At 32.1% G+C, this 16,026-nt stretch overlaps 1 protein-coding gene across 2 annotated transcripts in view; it reads left to right on the plus strand.

The window, feature by feature from the left end:
• LOC148942652 (bromodomain adjacent to zinc finger domain protein 2B-like) overlaps positions 1–16,026 on the plus strand; it is a 180,474-nt gene that overhangs the window by 51,297 nt on the left and 113,151 nt on the right. For both annotated transcript variants that reach the window (XM_089102192.1, XM_089102193.1), the window contains exons 8-12: positions 2,910–3,119; positions 4,010–4,151; positions 7,392–7,496; positions 10,600–10,780; positions 15,179–15,398. In XM_089102192.1, the coding sequence (XP_088958318.1) occupies positions 2,910–3,119; positions 4,010–4,151; positions 7,392–7,496; positions 10,600–10,780; positions 15,179–15,398 (858 nt within the window). The remainder of the gene's footprint in view (positions 1–2,909; positions 3,120–4,009; positions 4,152–7,391; positions 7,497–10,599; positions 10,781–15,178; positions 15,399–16,026) is intronic.

A 16,026-nucleotide genomic window follows, 5' to 3' on the forward strand; every position in this document is an offset into this window, starting at 1 on the left:
CATTACGACGCCAATGCTGTAGGAAAGTTAGCTGTCTAAAACTCTAAGTTCCTAGTTAAAACTGTCTAGTGTTTATAAAACACACATATCTTTCAAAATATAATTAGTTATGATTTGTTTGAAGCACAATTTGGCCTTAAGTGCCTGAATGCAATTTGAATATCTTTTTTTCTTAATCTCATTTGGATTTATAAATATCTTCATTGCTGTCAAGTTAATAAATTTTCGCTTCTCAATAGAAACTGCGGAACACATTTAAGAACTCATAAAACACTTTAAGCTATTAACAACTATAAAAACACTTAGACAATTAGTTAACACTAGCACTTTTTTCATTGTCTTAGGATATCCGATTTGATTGTTGCATTTAAAGAAAAAAAAGTGTTGCATTGAGTATTGATGGTGCAATAATCAATGTCATGTCCGTGGAATCCGAGGACTGTGGACGATGTCCTTATAATATAAATGTTTGTTTTTTCTCTCTCCTCTGTGCCACCTTCATTTCTTGATGTAATAATAAATGTAGATGTAGTAGTAATAAATAAATGTTTTTGTTCTTCCTCTAAAGTCTTTTTAAGTCTAAAAAGAAACCTTTTATGGGATGCTTGTGTCGATTTATCATTTTGTATCATTTAACATTGTGGAGAATAATTTTATTCTTGTTTGCCATGGTTTAACTGAATGCATATCAAAAGTAAATTAAAGGACTGTTATAATTGAAGAGCTTTAGCTATAAGAACTGATGTCGGTTCTTTCATTTTATGTAATAAAACTTTATATTTTATTTTTGTCAATAAATGAACGAATAATTAAATTTCATCAGATTATATAGATACATATTTGGTTTTTAATATTTTATTTATTTTTATTCTATATATCTTATTTATATATTTATTTGTTTGATATTTATTTATATATTTATTTATTTAATATTTTATATTTATATTTGATATTTTATTTATATATATATTATTTATTTGATATTTTATTTATATATATATATATTATTTTTTATTTTATATATTATATATATATATATATATATATATATATATATATATATATATATATATATATATATATATATATATATATATATATATATATATATATATATATATATATATATATATATACATATATACGTGTGTGTGTGTGTGTGTGCATGCATGTGTGTGTATATATGCATATACACACACACACACACGTATATATATATATATATATATATATATATATATATATATATATATATATATATATATATATATATATATATATATATATATACACTGTATATATATATATATATATATATATATATATATATATATATATATATATATATATATATATATATATATATATATATATATATATATATATATATATATATATATATATATATATATATATATATATATATATATATATATATATATATATATATATATATATATATATATATATATATATATATATATATATATATATATATATATATATATATATATATATATATATATATATATATATATATATATATATATATATATATATATCTCAATTTCTTGGCCAGATAATATAGAACAGTGTGATTTATTTCTTGGTTTTAGGTCCTTATAAATGTGTTACGTTCAAATGAATCTTTTCTTTTATCTTTATATTCCTCTTTAATCCATATCTTCTTTTCTATTTGTTTGTTTGTAACAATTCACTACATACATATATGAGTCTTTCAGAAGCTAAACTGACCAAGTCGATTTTTATATTTTACTTTTGTTGGTCTATTCGTTAAAGCATTTGGTAGAATCTTACCTATAATAAGATTTTAGCGGTATTATCTAAAAACAACAATTATTGCCGAAACACGACAATCTTTTTTGCCGTCAGTTTTTTTTTTATGATTAATACATAAAAATCAAAACTGACTATAAATCTCCTTCTTGCTTTTTCTGCTGCTCGGTCAAATTGGCATCTGATACATTCATTTATCATTATATTTTTTTTTTATGCCTGAGCAGGTTTGCTAGCCTTGTGTACCCTGAATGTTTATTGATTTTGCTATTCTGCTCAAACTGTTTCCATAAATATTTCATCATTTCTTCGCCTGAATTGCCCCCTTTCTTTTGCTCCCTTTTTTCCTAGATTTTTTGCCCTCTTCTTTAAATTTTTAAGATTGAGCCGTTCAAAGCCAATCTCAACAGGTCAAATTTTGATTTTTTTTTTTTTGTTGAAGCGTCAAAGCAATTGATTGGATCTTTGTTTTAGTACAATCACATCGATATTCACTAAAGGACAGTTTATTAAAAAAAAAAAAAAAAAAAAAAAAAAATCGGAATGCCAAATAATTTTCACTAGATGCCAGATTTGCCAAGTTCATTTTAAATTTCACTTGAGAATATTCTGCGTACTCAAGCACATTTGAAAACACCTACATGGGGTGTTTATGGTGTATGGTACCTATGTTTACCTATGGTCCCTTTTGATTATATACTCTGAATAAATTCTGAACATGTGTTCCTTCACCTGGCGATTCGTCCATTTCTCTGTTCAATGTGGCAACACTGACATAAATGTGGTATTATCCTAAAAAACTTAGTAGTTTTGAGACAGCCAAATGAAGAATCTTTGAAAATCGTGAATTCTAGCTATGAATAGATTTTAGATGAGCCAGGGGGTGAAACAGTTTTATTTTGACGTCTTTTGCGCCTTTGAGAGCTTAAATTGTGGTTTCTACTTAAAACATGTTTTGCTATTCCGTTTCGGCTCCTTGTGCAAAATTTTTGCTTATTCTGGCTCTCTTCTGAGAGCCAGAATACAATAAATACAATAAATCTCGTGTCTGGCTCTCTTCTGAGAGCGGACTAATCTCTCCGTTTTCCCACTAAAGTACTTTTCTTCCATAGAAAGAACTATCAATAACTATTCATCCAGTGGCAGGAGATCAATCCAGACAGTCTGGAAAACCAGTAGACAAACGGGTTTCTGAACTTAGTATAATAAAGCCAGCAACTCCACAGTCACGTGCAAGTGAGTCAACTGACGAGTGTCATGACTCATATGGAGAAAGCGACGTTGAAGGGGATACTGACGATGAGCACGGTGGAGACGAAGAGGTAGGTTAATTGCTTATGCGAGAAGTGGCTGAAATTATTATCACCTAAAGAAATAAAATAATAATTATTATATCGATAAATTAAACAAATAACAATAGTATAGACCATTGTAAGACATGGAAAGGAAAAAAACTGAAGGGATTCCTAATTAGAGAAACAGCTTTATGAAGTTTTGTCTTAGTGACTCATTTATTTATTCAAATTTGTAAAATCATATTTGTGTATTTTCAAAAAAAGCGAACTAAAACTTTAAGTCTAATTGATACAAAGCTTTTTGAGAACTGAACAATTGAATATATTTTTTCAGATTTTCTTTCTTAGTTTCTAATGACACACATGGAATATACGTTTTTCCCCGAAATATTTTGTATTCACTTGTGACGAATTTGTGACGAAGCATTTTGTGACGAATTTGTTCCATTTCCGGGTGTTTCATTTTTTTAGTGGTAGTAAAATGATTGTACGTCCTTCACACAAACCACCTCTTAAAAAGCGTGTTCAGGCGTGTATATAGGAATTTCTCCGAGGGAGGAGGGAATTAAAACCCAGAAAAAAAACAAATATATACAAGGAAAGAAATTATAATGCTAATATCTGAATTTTTAAATTTTGATGAAAGTAGGGAGGCCTCTATGGTCCTTCCCTTAAGCACTGACCTGATTTGTTTTAATCCTATGAAAGCATAGTTTTAGTGGTTTTTCTTGAACTAATTTCAGTTTTTCGTTATTTTGTAGTAGGATTTGAAAAAAAGCAGCACGAGCACTTCCATTTCTTTGTTTGGGGGTTGGGGGGGGGGGAGGATTGACCGTGTTTTTGAAGCTAACTAAAAATGCCTTTTCATGCCAATAAGAATATTCATTTGCTAACAAGATTTTTTTTTATCCTTTGAGATTGAGCACAACAATTATGAAGAAGGTAACCATTCGAAAAAGCCTAGAAAACGTCGTCGCCGAAAAATGATTCTAGATGAAGATCTATTAAGAGCACCCCTAGCGATGGGTTGGAAAAGGGAAACTGTTATCAAAGGGGTTGGTAAGTTTTCCTTTTTTTTTATTTTTTTTTTACTATTCTTCTAATTTTTTAACAACAATTTTCTCTATTCTTATTGTAAACTTTTTTGATTGTATTCTATCTTTCAAAATTAATTTCTGTGACTACTCAAATAATTACTCTATTAGATAATTAATTATGTCTTAATAGTGTTTTTCTTTCCCATAGTGTTTTAAATATTTCCTAATATTTCTTAATTTCTTATTTCTTAATTAATAGTGCAAAAACAAGTTTTTATTTTAGACAATTTCTTTGAAAATAGAAATATATTCTGGATTTGGTTCCAAACAAACATTGACACAGATAAGACCTTATTTAAGGGGAGGAGGTTCAAAATTTAAAAAAGTTACATTCGTATGCGTCTATTTTTTTGTTTTTGGATATGTCCTTCAAAGGGTCTTACGACGGTCCTCATCCCCCTGTGTAGGCATGGTCTTGTGTGTAGTATATTAAGAGGTAAGACATCAAATGTCTATTTGAAAATTATGGCGCTGAGTTTGTGTTTCAAAGACAAATTATTAAACAATTAAGTTATAGTATAAAGCAGATTCAGCTTCAATTCAGTTTAAAAATAGCATGTTAAAACAAAAATCAAGAATAACTAGAATTGCTTAAAAGTAAAAAAATGTTAAAGTAAACAAAAGTCAAAAAAGTTAAAAGGATAAAAAAAGTCAAGAAATAAAATATTTGTTAGAATGAGGAATAAAATGCTGTACATAGGAATTATAGTTTTTTTCGGCTTTAAAATAAACAGCCTACTGTCTACTTTCAGTACAAAGTGTACTTTAAGTTTTCTTGAAGTAACGATCTGCTTGCATTCTGTCTTGTTTGTCTTGTGTAATATTTAGTTTGCATGTTCTTGTTGATCTTCTTTTCGTTTGGATGATTTTCTTATTCTTTTTCTTCTTATGTCTTCTTCTTCTTCTTCTGTTGTTCTTTTTTTGTTATGAAGTCGCTTGCGACTTAGCTTTAGATCTATGGGCATTGCAAACAGAAAATTTAGATTTTAACTGAAGACAGTTAATTTCGTCAAGAAAACGACCAACAAACTTTGCTATATGTGTTTAACACTAAGCTTTACCTCATGAGATATATATATATATATATATATATATATATATATATATATATATATATATATATATATATATATATATATATACTACTACTAACAACTCACCGCAGCCCCAAGCCGCCTGAGGCCAACACAGCTACGCACGATCCTCCTCCACCCCAATCTATTCAAAGCCTCCCTTTTTACACCCGCCCACGAAGTTCCCATTTCCTTTAAATCTTTCTTTATGACGTCCTCCCACCCCAGACGGGGACAACCTGCTTTCCGTTTAGCCCTAGATGGTTGGCCGAAAAGAACAACCTTCGGCAATCTGTCATCCTTCATCCGCACAATGTGCCCTAGCCACCTCAACCTTTCTTTCATTATAGCCCTAGAGAGCGGTATTGAACCCCATTTTTTGTATAGCCTATTGTTTGAAATACGGTCAGTCAGCCGGGTACCCAGAGCAATCCTTAAACAATTTCTCTGGAAAACATCTAGCAAATCTTCTTCAGCTCTTAGGAGAACCCATGCTTCAGAGTCATACTTAACAACTGTCATCACTGTAGCGTCTAATAATCTAATCTTGGATTGTAGACTTATTTTCCTATTCTTCCAGACTTTTTGCAACTGTGAAAAAACACCCTGAGGCTTGGCTATTCTATTTTTAACATCTTCACTGCTTCCACCATCTTTACTAATAATACTACCATGGTAAGTAAAGCTGCCCACCTGATCAATGCTTTTCATTACCCAACGTCACCTTTTCATCTTCACTTATTCCTAGCCTTAGTGACATAGTCTTCCCAACATTAATTTTCAAACCAATTCTAGCACCCTGAAGTCGCAAAACCTCTAAAACTTCATTCATTTTGCTCACACTTTCATCTAGGAGTGGCAAAAATACATGACAAAATAATACAGGACTAAATAAGTTATAAAGCAACTAATGTAAATCGCACATCTTAATCGGCATCACAAACCTTACAACAAAAACAAATTCAACTTTACTCTTAATATTATACCTCGCGAGGCCATATAAAGCTACTCAATTATTTATTTGCATCCCCCCAAAAACAACAACAACAAAAGAATTAAAATTCATACTTAATAAAAAGGATTTCTTTAATTGTACTCTTACACTCAGAAATATCACTATTATTTTTAATACTCTGATGTAGATGATTCCAACTTCTAATCCTCCTATGAAGCAAAGAAAAGTCGACCGGGTCGAAACAATCAGTGGGGTCTCTCCAGGAGATCGAATGTCATAATTGTGGGTCATGGATCTCAAACTAACTAAACTGGCAAACCACGAAAGATTTGTATCATTTTGTACCCTAAAAATAAACAAAAGTGTATATAGCTCTCGTAGTCCAGAAGTTGGCAGTATCCTTATTTGTTCGTAGACGTTCCATACTGAAACCCGGGGTTGCAGGCCAACCAACAAACGAACAGCGTTATTTTGAAGAACTCGTACATGCCGGACAATGGAAGGAAACCTACCAAGCCATGAAGAGGATGATCATAGTTATTTTAAACGTAATCCTACTGGCGTAAAAAAAAAAAAAAAAAAAAAAAAAAACAACGTAATCCTGCTGGCCGTAAAATTAAAATTTTCGCGTGAAGTCTTCATATGGCTTTCTCAAGTGAGGTCGCACTTTATTTTACTTTTATCCGGCGGCTTCAGTCTCTATTGGTGCTTTTTAATGCTCAAAAGGCAAATCACGTGCGTTTGACGTGTTTTATTTTTCAGGAAAAGTGAAATCGGTGAACGAAAAGCTGCTGAAAACTCAAGTATTTGCTCAAATGAAAAATTTTTATGAATAAAAAAATGTGCAAAACTATACGCAACAAGTTAAGAAATTCGCACACTAAAATTGCTGAATTTCTTCAAGAAAAAAAGCAATAAAAGTATTAGTATATAGGATGTCATTATCATCAAATCATAATTATATTAGATCATTATTAAATTGCAATTTAAGAAAAATCGCTAAAATAAACCCATTTTCAGGCAAAACAAAAATTTCTTTGCAAAAATCAAATATTCAGAATATCTCATATAAACTTCCCCTTTTTCATTTTCATTATGCTACCAACGTGCGTTTGACACTTGCACTTATTGGCAATGAGTTGTATCTCTAATTAATTTCTAATCTATTAAATAGGTCGGAATGGCATACGAGGCGATGTCACTTACTATGCCCCTTGTGGTCGAAGATTCAAACAATACCCAGAGGTTATTCGCTACCTTGATCGCCAAAATATGACAAGTGAGTGTATCATTGGTTGTTTTATAGTTGCAATTGACGTACAATAATATATTTGTATCACCTCTCTTTCGAGTCAAACCTTGGTTCGAACATCTCGCAGTTCAAACAAATCGGCTTTTGAACAGAAAATTTGTGAGTCAAATGCCACTGTTTTTATACAAAATCTCGGTTTTCGAACATGTTCTTGAACTGGTTTTCAACTGGTTCACACGGTTTTCGAACACATTCCTCAACCAAACGTCGTGTTATAAGTATATGTTGAAGATTTCTTTGTTTTTTATAGCATTGGACATTTGTTTTCTCTTCTTAGGCTTTAGGAAACATGATTGGTTTCTTGAACAATATGGTTGTGGAACAGACTTTTAGAACGAAATATGATCGAGTACCGAGGTTTGATTGAAATTTGCATCATGATTTCGGAAGGAATGCACCAATTCCGGCTTTTTCATATAACTTGGAAAAGGCTTAAGGTTTGAAAAAAGGCTTTTAGCCAGAAAACATCAACCGTTTTGTCGAATATAGCGGAATATTGCGATTTTGAAAATTTTAGGTCTTTGGAGAGGGAGGGGGCTAGGGTGAGAAGATAACGACTTCCTCTATCCTCCTGTGTGGTATCCTTGCTTATTTCATATTAATTCATCCAAACACAATTATTAGAAATTGAAGAGATAAATAGCTGAGATACTCCAGCAATAATATGTCTTATTATGGGAACACATAGGTATACAAGATTTTTTTCTTTTGTTTGCTTCCAGTTTTAATAGTGACTCACAGGGGTGTCATTTGGGGGAGGGAAGTTATTTACCTCCACCATTCCCTTGATTCCCCTCTAGATTTAGAAGAACACTTTTTCTGGTATGTTCATTGGAAAAATGTAAAAAAAAGAACAATATTGCCCCCCCCTAGATTTTGAGAAAAAAATTTTGCACCCCTCCCGCCTTTCCCCAATATTTGTGTTAATTGGCGTCACTGGTGACCGATACGCAGTGTTATCTTCTTTTATTTGGTTGTTTTAGAGCTCCAGTTTCCTAGTTCCTCTGTGTATGCCCCTGGGTAAAGGTTCGTTTATATAGGCATAGGGGCGCTTAGTTTCTGCACTTTATAATTTCTGTTACTTTTCAATATATCTTGATTAGCTGACAGATGGGTAAGTTAGTGGCTTGTTAGTCATTGCATCCCAGCCAGAAAAAGCCAAAAAGAGTGACTACAAAAAGCCAGAAAAAGCCAATATTGCTGTCCAGAAATTTGCTGCCGTGAAGCAACGACGTTTCCCACTACGATAGTGGCTCTTCTCTTATACTTAAGTTGTATTGCTGATAAATATATAATATTTTATTTTTACTTTATTTATTTGTATATTTGATTTTGTGACCTAATTGCGATATATATCTAATTATTCATAAGGAATAAGCTGCTTAACGCTCAATTTGACTTAACTGTCCCCTTTCTAGGATCTTCGCCAATTCATGCCCCTTTAGACTGGCTATTGAGATATGGAATTTGTCCCCCTCCCCCGGATTTTTCTGGAATTATGCTGCTGATACTGATGTTTATGTACCCGGCAAAGAATATCGAACTCCACAGATTTACAACTGATACACCGCACCCTCCCTAGATTCCCCTTTCCCCCTGATTTAGAACCCCTCTCTCTTTCCAATATTTTGGTGAATTGGCACCACTGGTGACTGATATGCTCTGTTATCTTCTTTTATTTAATTTTATTGAATTGAATTTATTTATAACCCGTTGAAAATACAATAACGAACGGAGTGTATAAAAAAAGAAGAAAAGAAAAAAAAGAAAAAGACGTATAATGACAAATAAAACGAAATTAAAATTTATAGAATAATTGCACAAGCACAGTAATAAACCAAACAATCACACAGTATACATAAAAAAAAAAACCCGGTAGAAGTTATGCTTTTACCGTGAGTTGATTTTGTTCGTTTTTTTTGTCTGATTTATTTTCATGTTATGTGTTTATTCTGTGTTTTTCGCATTTCCACGCTGTAAATATTTTTATAGTAACTTCATTTTTGATTGAAAATGAAAACAGTTTTTATATTGCCACTGTCAGAAGTCAAAATAGATTTCACAATCAGCAACAAATAGTTTTTTTAGTAGCTTTGACTGTCCCTTGTCGATAAAGAGCTCCAGTCTCTTAGTTCTTCTGTGTATCCCCCCTGGTATATGTTCACTGCTTTGAGTATGGGGGCGCACAGTCCCTACTTCTTAATTTTGTAAATTTTTTTCTTTTAATACCCAGTTCATTTTTGTATATTTATGTTTTTGATCTATTTTACCCAGTTTATGTATTTTGTTTATAAAAATGTTTATTTAAAAATGCCATGCAAGGGATATTGAGCACAGGTGCTCAGCAGACTTGCTCCTGCCATTCAAGTGTTGCCCCTTAAAATTTTAAATTGTGATTTAATGGAGAAACTATGTTTTTGTATTCATTCCGGAACAATATAAACCCATGAGTATGACAATGAATATTCAAATATAAAAATCACAAGTATATTGCATGTGACTCGAGCCAAGAACATCAACCAAGGCTGCTCCGTAGACTTGTGAGTGTCATTCAATTATTGCCCCTTAAACTTTCAAATGGTGGTTTGAGTAAGAAACTAGGGTTTTTAATCTCATCCTGAAACAATATCAACTTTAGTACAACACCTTTCATTAGAGACATGTTCTCCGTGAGCATAAGCACGAAAACAAGTATTCTAAAATAATAGGCACAAGCATATTGCATCTGGCTCGAGCAAAGAATATTGACCATGGCTGCTTCGCAACTTGTGACTGTCATTCAGTTGTTGCCCCTTAAAATTTTAAATGGTGATTTAATGAAGAAACTATGTTTTTTTTATATTCATACTGAAACAATTTCAGCTTTAGTTCAACACCTTTCGTTATAGACACGTTCTCCATGAGCATAAAAATAAATATTCTAATACAGTAAGCAGAAGCATATTGCATGTGGCTCAAGTAAAGAGTATTAACCAAGGTGCTCCGCAGACTTGCTCCTGCCATTCAAATGTTGCTCTTTAAAATTTTAAATGGTGATTTAATAAAGAAACTAGAAAGTTTTTTTTTCCAGATTTATCCCGGAACAATTTCAACTTCAGCACAAAGCCTTTTATTGGAGAGTTCCTGCAATTGCATGTAACTCCAGATGGCGAAAAAATATTTAAGTTAGATGAAAAAGAAGCCCTTTCGCTAGTTAATCAGCTTCGTTTCTCCCAAGGTTTGAAACCTATAACAGCCAATCTCACTCACTGGTAAGTCATCAGCATTCAGTTTGTGTCAGATTTATTAAGAGGCGTAGGTAAAGGATGAGACTAGGGTTGTCGTTTGGGGAGGGCAAGTGGGGGCAGTTGCCCCTAATAATGTGGAGGAAAAAATTTATATATCCCATGCCCCTTGAATATCCGGATATGGACCCCTCTTGCCCCCCCCCCAATAAAGATGCTGGAGATTCACTCCGGGATGGGACCTTGGAAGTCTGCTCTTACAAAAAAAAAAAACAGAAATTAAAGTCTTGTTGAAAATCTTGTAAGATTTCTGAAGTTTTAAAATATTTTGAAAACTGACGGTGCCCTACCTAAAAATAGGTTGTAGCAATTAAAAAAAAAATCAAGCCATAAGACTTAAACTTTAAAGGAAAAAAATGGGACTTATGGATTCTGGACAAAATAAAAAAACAAATTCGAATAAAGAAGGGTTTTTATGGCTTTTTTTCTTTTCTTCCGCAGTTGTGCTCATAATTACACTTGTGAAAACCCCTTAAAATCACAAAATTTCAGGAATCTATTTACATTTTCCTTAACAGCGTTTATTTTCCCTGGTTGCAAATCATGACCGAGTAGGCCTCCCTTCCCCCAGTGAAAGCTTAATTAGAAGGATTACCCTTGGATAAATTTAAATTGTTTTGCTAAAAATGTACTTAATTCTATTTTTGACCATTTTCCCTTAGAAAAAGTAGTCAGATTACCCGCCACCCTTCGAAGGATCAGAGCAGCGCAACTATCTTGACTCGCAAATCTCCAATAAATTAAAAAAAAAATCTAGTGTCTCTGAGACTCGCCACCAATTTCTAATTTCCAATTCTAAACAATCCGTGATATATTTAATTCATGAGATTAAGTTACCCTTTTTTCCATCAAAAAGGGATACAATGACATACAATTGTATAAATATTTGTATTTATTATTTAGAAAAATGTCGAGGACAGTCACATTTATATTTATATTCTATAAAACATGTTTATATTAAAGTATATCAATTTATTATTATTAAAAATATAAAAATAATATTGAAAATGAACAAATAGCCTAAGATATAAATACAATTTTATATATCCTTTCCAGTACAGGATTAAATTATTCGTATTTCCATCAAAAAGGGAAACTATGATATATACAATAATATAAAATATTTTTATTTATTATTAAAAAAAAAATTGTCGAGGACAGTCACATTTATATTTATATTCTATAAAACATGTTTATATTAAAGTATATCAATTTATTATTATTAAAAATATATAAAAAAATATTGAAAATAGACAAATAGCCTAAGATATATATACAATTTTATATATCCTTTCCAGTACAGGATTAAATTACTCCTATTTCCATCAAAGAGGGAAACTATGATATATACAATTATGTAAAATATTTGTATTTATTATTAAAAAAAATGTCGAGGACAGTCACATTTATATTCTATAAAACATGTTTATATTAAAGTATATCAATTTATTATTATTAAAAATAAAAAAAAATATTGAAAATAAACAAATAGCCTAAGATATATATATATACAATTTTATATATCCTTTCCAGTACAGGATTAAATTACTCCTATTTCCGTCAAAAAGGGAAACTATGATATATGTAATTATATAAAATATTTTTATTTATTATTAAAAAAACGTCAAGGACAGTTATACTTATATTTATATTCTATAAAACAGATTTATTAAAATATACTAATTGATTATTATTTTAAAAAAAATATTAAAAATATACAAATAATCTAAGATACATACAATTTGAGATATCCATTCCTCTTTACTACAGGATGAAATTAATCCTTTTTTCATTAGAGAGGGAGACAAATATTTTTATTGTAATTAATACCCCTATCCTTGTTATTTCTCTGTCAATAGGGTTTAACGTGCTAATACTCTGAAATACTCGATTCCTCTGTAATGCAGCAAAAGACAACTGGCTAAGTGGACATGTGCTGGGTTGATAATTCTTCGTCCAAGGGGCACGGGTTCGTTCCCTGGCGTGTCCAGTTATTAGGTTTGGGAAGCGGGTCAGTAGTGTGACTCTGTAAGCTTAGCCAGAGTCGACCCAGCTCTAAATGAGTACCTGGAGAAATCCTGGGAGGGTAAGCAGGAAGGGTGTGTAGGAGCACAGGATGGCTGGCCCCCAGCCCCCCATTGCACTTCTTGGCTGAAGGGCCCCGAAATGGAGATCAGCACCGCCGGTTTGGACCTTAAGGGTCTAGTGCAGTCATACTTGCTTACTTACTTACTTACTTACAGCAAAGGAAAACTGATATCACTTTGCTTCTTTGAAGCCTGTAAAAACAAGGATCGGTTTGAATAATCTCCTAAGATCGGGATATATTTTGACGACTTAAGTCTTGTAGAGGTACGCATAGACTCCCTCCATAGAAGAACTTCCATCTTGTGTTTACACGTGTGCTGTTTAATTCTGGAATTCTATCCCTTCCAATATTAACTTGAATTGTTAAGAAATTGCCAAACGAAATTCAACTGTCTAAGAACGGATGAAAATTTAAGTGCAAACGGGAAAAATGAAAATAAAGCTAAAACAAAAACAAATTGGGTATCTGAAAAGTGGCGTATATATGGGGGGGGGTCTTTGAATCCGTATAGCTATTAAAAAGCGATAATTCATTCAGTGGTTTCATATACTCCGCATATAAGGAAAAGAAGATAAAAGAAAAAAACAAGAGATAAAATGAAAAATAACTGGTTATCTGAAAAGAGGCGTTTTACGGGGGGTCTTTGAATTCCATAGAATTATTAAAGAGGGGTGTGATTTATTCAATGGTTTCATATACTTTCTGTATAAGAAAAAAAATTAAAGATTTTATATTTCGATAGAAGAAAAAAACAAGCCAAAAATCCCTCCCCCCCTCAGAAAACTCCAGAGTCTCAATAATAATAATTTAAGCGTAAATTTTCGTATATTATTCATATTATTTTCCCATTTCTTCCGTGTCACGGTTTTAAAATTTAAATCCTGATTTTTTTTTTTTTATTTCAACTTGCAGATTTTTGCATTTGGAATTTTTTATTCTATCCAGGGGTGTCGTTGGGGGGGGGGTGGCAGTTGCTCCCCTATTAATATGGAGAAAAAATTATTATGTATACCATGCCCCTTGACTATCCGCATATGGACCCTTGTTGGCCCCCCCCCAATAACAATGATAGAGATTTGACCCTGCTTTTATCCATTAATTTGTTCTGTATTTGTTTGGTGCAAATAGATTGATTGATTGATTGACAATTGATACTGTTTGCCAATCTTAAAAAGATCAGATTTTTTTTCTTGTCACATAAATCTCTTCCTTAAGGGAAATCAGGAAGATTCTAACAAAAAAGTTTCCTTTGCGTTTCCAGACCCTTTCCTATTGGATAAATTTATCTTGTACTAAATTTTAACCTATGAGCACCTAACATAATAAATATTTTTCATAATGGTAATATTTAGTGATTTGGCCACTCCAGAAGAAAATAGTATAAATGCTGAAAAATACTTACAAAATTTTAATGTACTTAATTATATTCTGCCAAAAAACACGTCACTTTATTTTACCTCTCCCCTCTAATGTGCAAATATATAGCCAAAATCAAAGAGTATGGGTAAGGCCTCGTCTGACTTACATCATTTACCCTGCCATTAGCATTTTTGTAGGCGGGTCATTTTTGAACAGGCGGCTGTGAACTGAACAGCCTTCGAATATTCCGACGGCTATGATTGGCTGTCCAGTCGAAGCCGGCCCTACTACTGACAAGGTGAATTATGTCAATCAAGACGAGGCTTAACTTATAAGAGTGAAAACTGGCGCTAGTATCGGCCAAAAAACCATCAATGCCATTTTGTGTTTGGCGACACTTGGTATTTTTCAGGCTTTGCAACCGTTTTCCTGTCAGGAACTGAGATCAGAAACTTATTACTACACTAAGTTTACCAACTACACATATTAGACTAATCATTCTTGTTATTAAACTAATTTGGACTATATATTTGCACATTAGGGGACTGGGGACATGGGGTAAAGTAAGGGATGCGCTTTAAGTAATGATTTAAGTAAGTACTTAAAAAAAATTTTGAAGTAGTTTTACAGAATTTCATAGTGTTTGCTTCTGAAGGGGACAACCACTGAATTTTACCTTCATAATTATGCAACAATGATGGCAATAATTATATTTTTTGCCATTATATAAATAGGTAATTTATTTACATACGATTATACGTATATATGTATAATCTTGTGATTATATAATTTGGTAGACTATTCGGTATCATACACACACACACACACACACACATATATATATATATATATATATATATATATATATATATATATATATATATATATATATATATATATATATTATTTCGTTTTAGTGATTCGCCATCTCAAAAACCTAGAGAGTTCCAGAGTCGTCCAACGATAATTGATGCCGAGGAGTTAGCTCGTTTGAGTGAACACGTACGACTCAGAGAAAGACTGGAAAGAGAGAAATCGTTGCATGTTACAAAAGAGCTGAAAAGAGCAGAAAAGCAACAGCAGAGAATAGTTAAACTAGAGATGACGAGGAAAGAGAGAGACCAGAAAGCATTGGAGGTATGAACTAATATTTTTATGAACTAACTTTATGTACTAGTGTATGGGTTTAGAAAAGGTATCTATCATTTCGTTAAAACCCTTGGATTTGTATATTTTTTATAGACTGATTTTTATTACTTTTAGGGTTTGGGGACGAAGACCCATCATTTCGTTCATTTCGTTAGATCTGTTAAATTTGTATTTTATTTTAATTTTTTAGACTGATATTATATTACTTTAGGGCTTAGGGGTGATGACCATCATTCTGTTCAATTCCTTACACCGCTAGATTCATAAAGCCCTTAAAAATCACCTTTCAACAGAACCTCTCGCCGTTGCTTGGAGACATTGGGAAGGGCCCGTTTGGTTCTTAGGACTAAAATTCGTATATTTTTACTCATTTTTTGCTTTTATGCACTGAGGACGAATGAGCGGTGGTCTCGACCGACATATCTGTCATATTTATTCTTCGGTTTTGCACTGGCTGGAAATATACTCGTTTTTTCTTCTTCATAATTTTTTTCATTTTGTAATAGGCAGCCACTGTGGTTATGTAATGCGTAGCCACAGTAGTTATTTATGAATATGCCAATAGTGGGGCTCAGATGTTATTCCCAGAGGCAAACTTTAGCGTTCAGTAGTTTTT

Source organism: Artemia sp. Qi Xiang Cuo, chromosome 16 (assembly GCF_049724085.1).
Source record: "Artemia sp. Qi Xiang Cuo chromosome 16, ASM4972408v1, whole genome shotgun sequence".
Lineage (NCBI taxonomy): Eukaryota > Metazoa > Arthropoda > Branchiopoda > Anostraca > Artemiidae > Artemia > Artemia sp. Qi Xiang Cuo.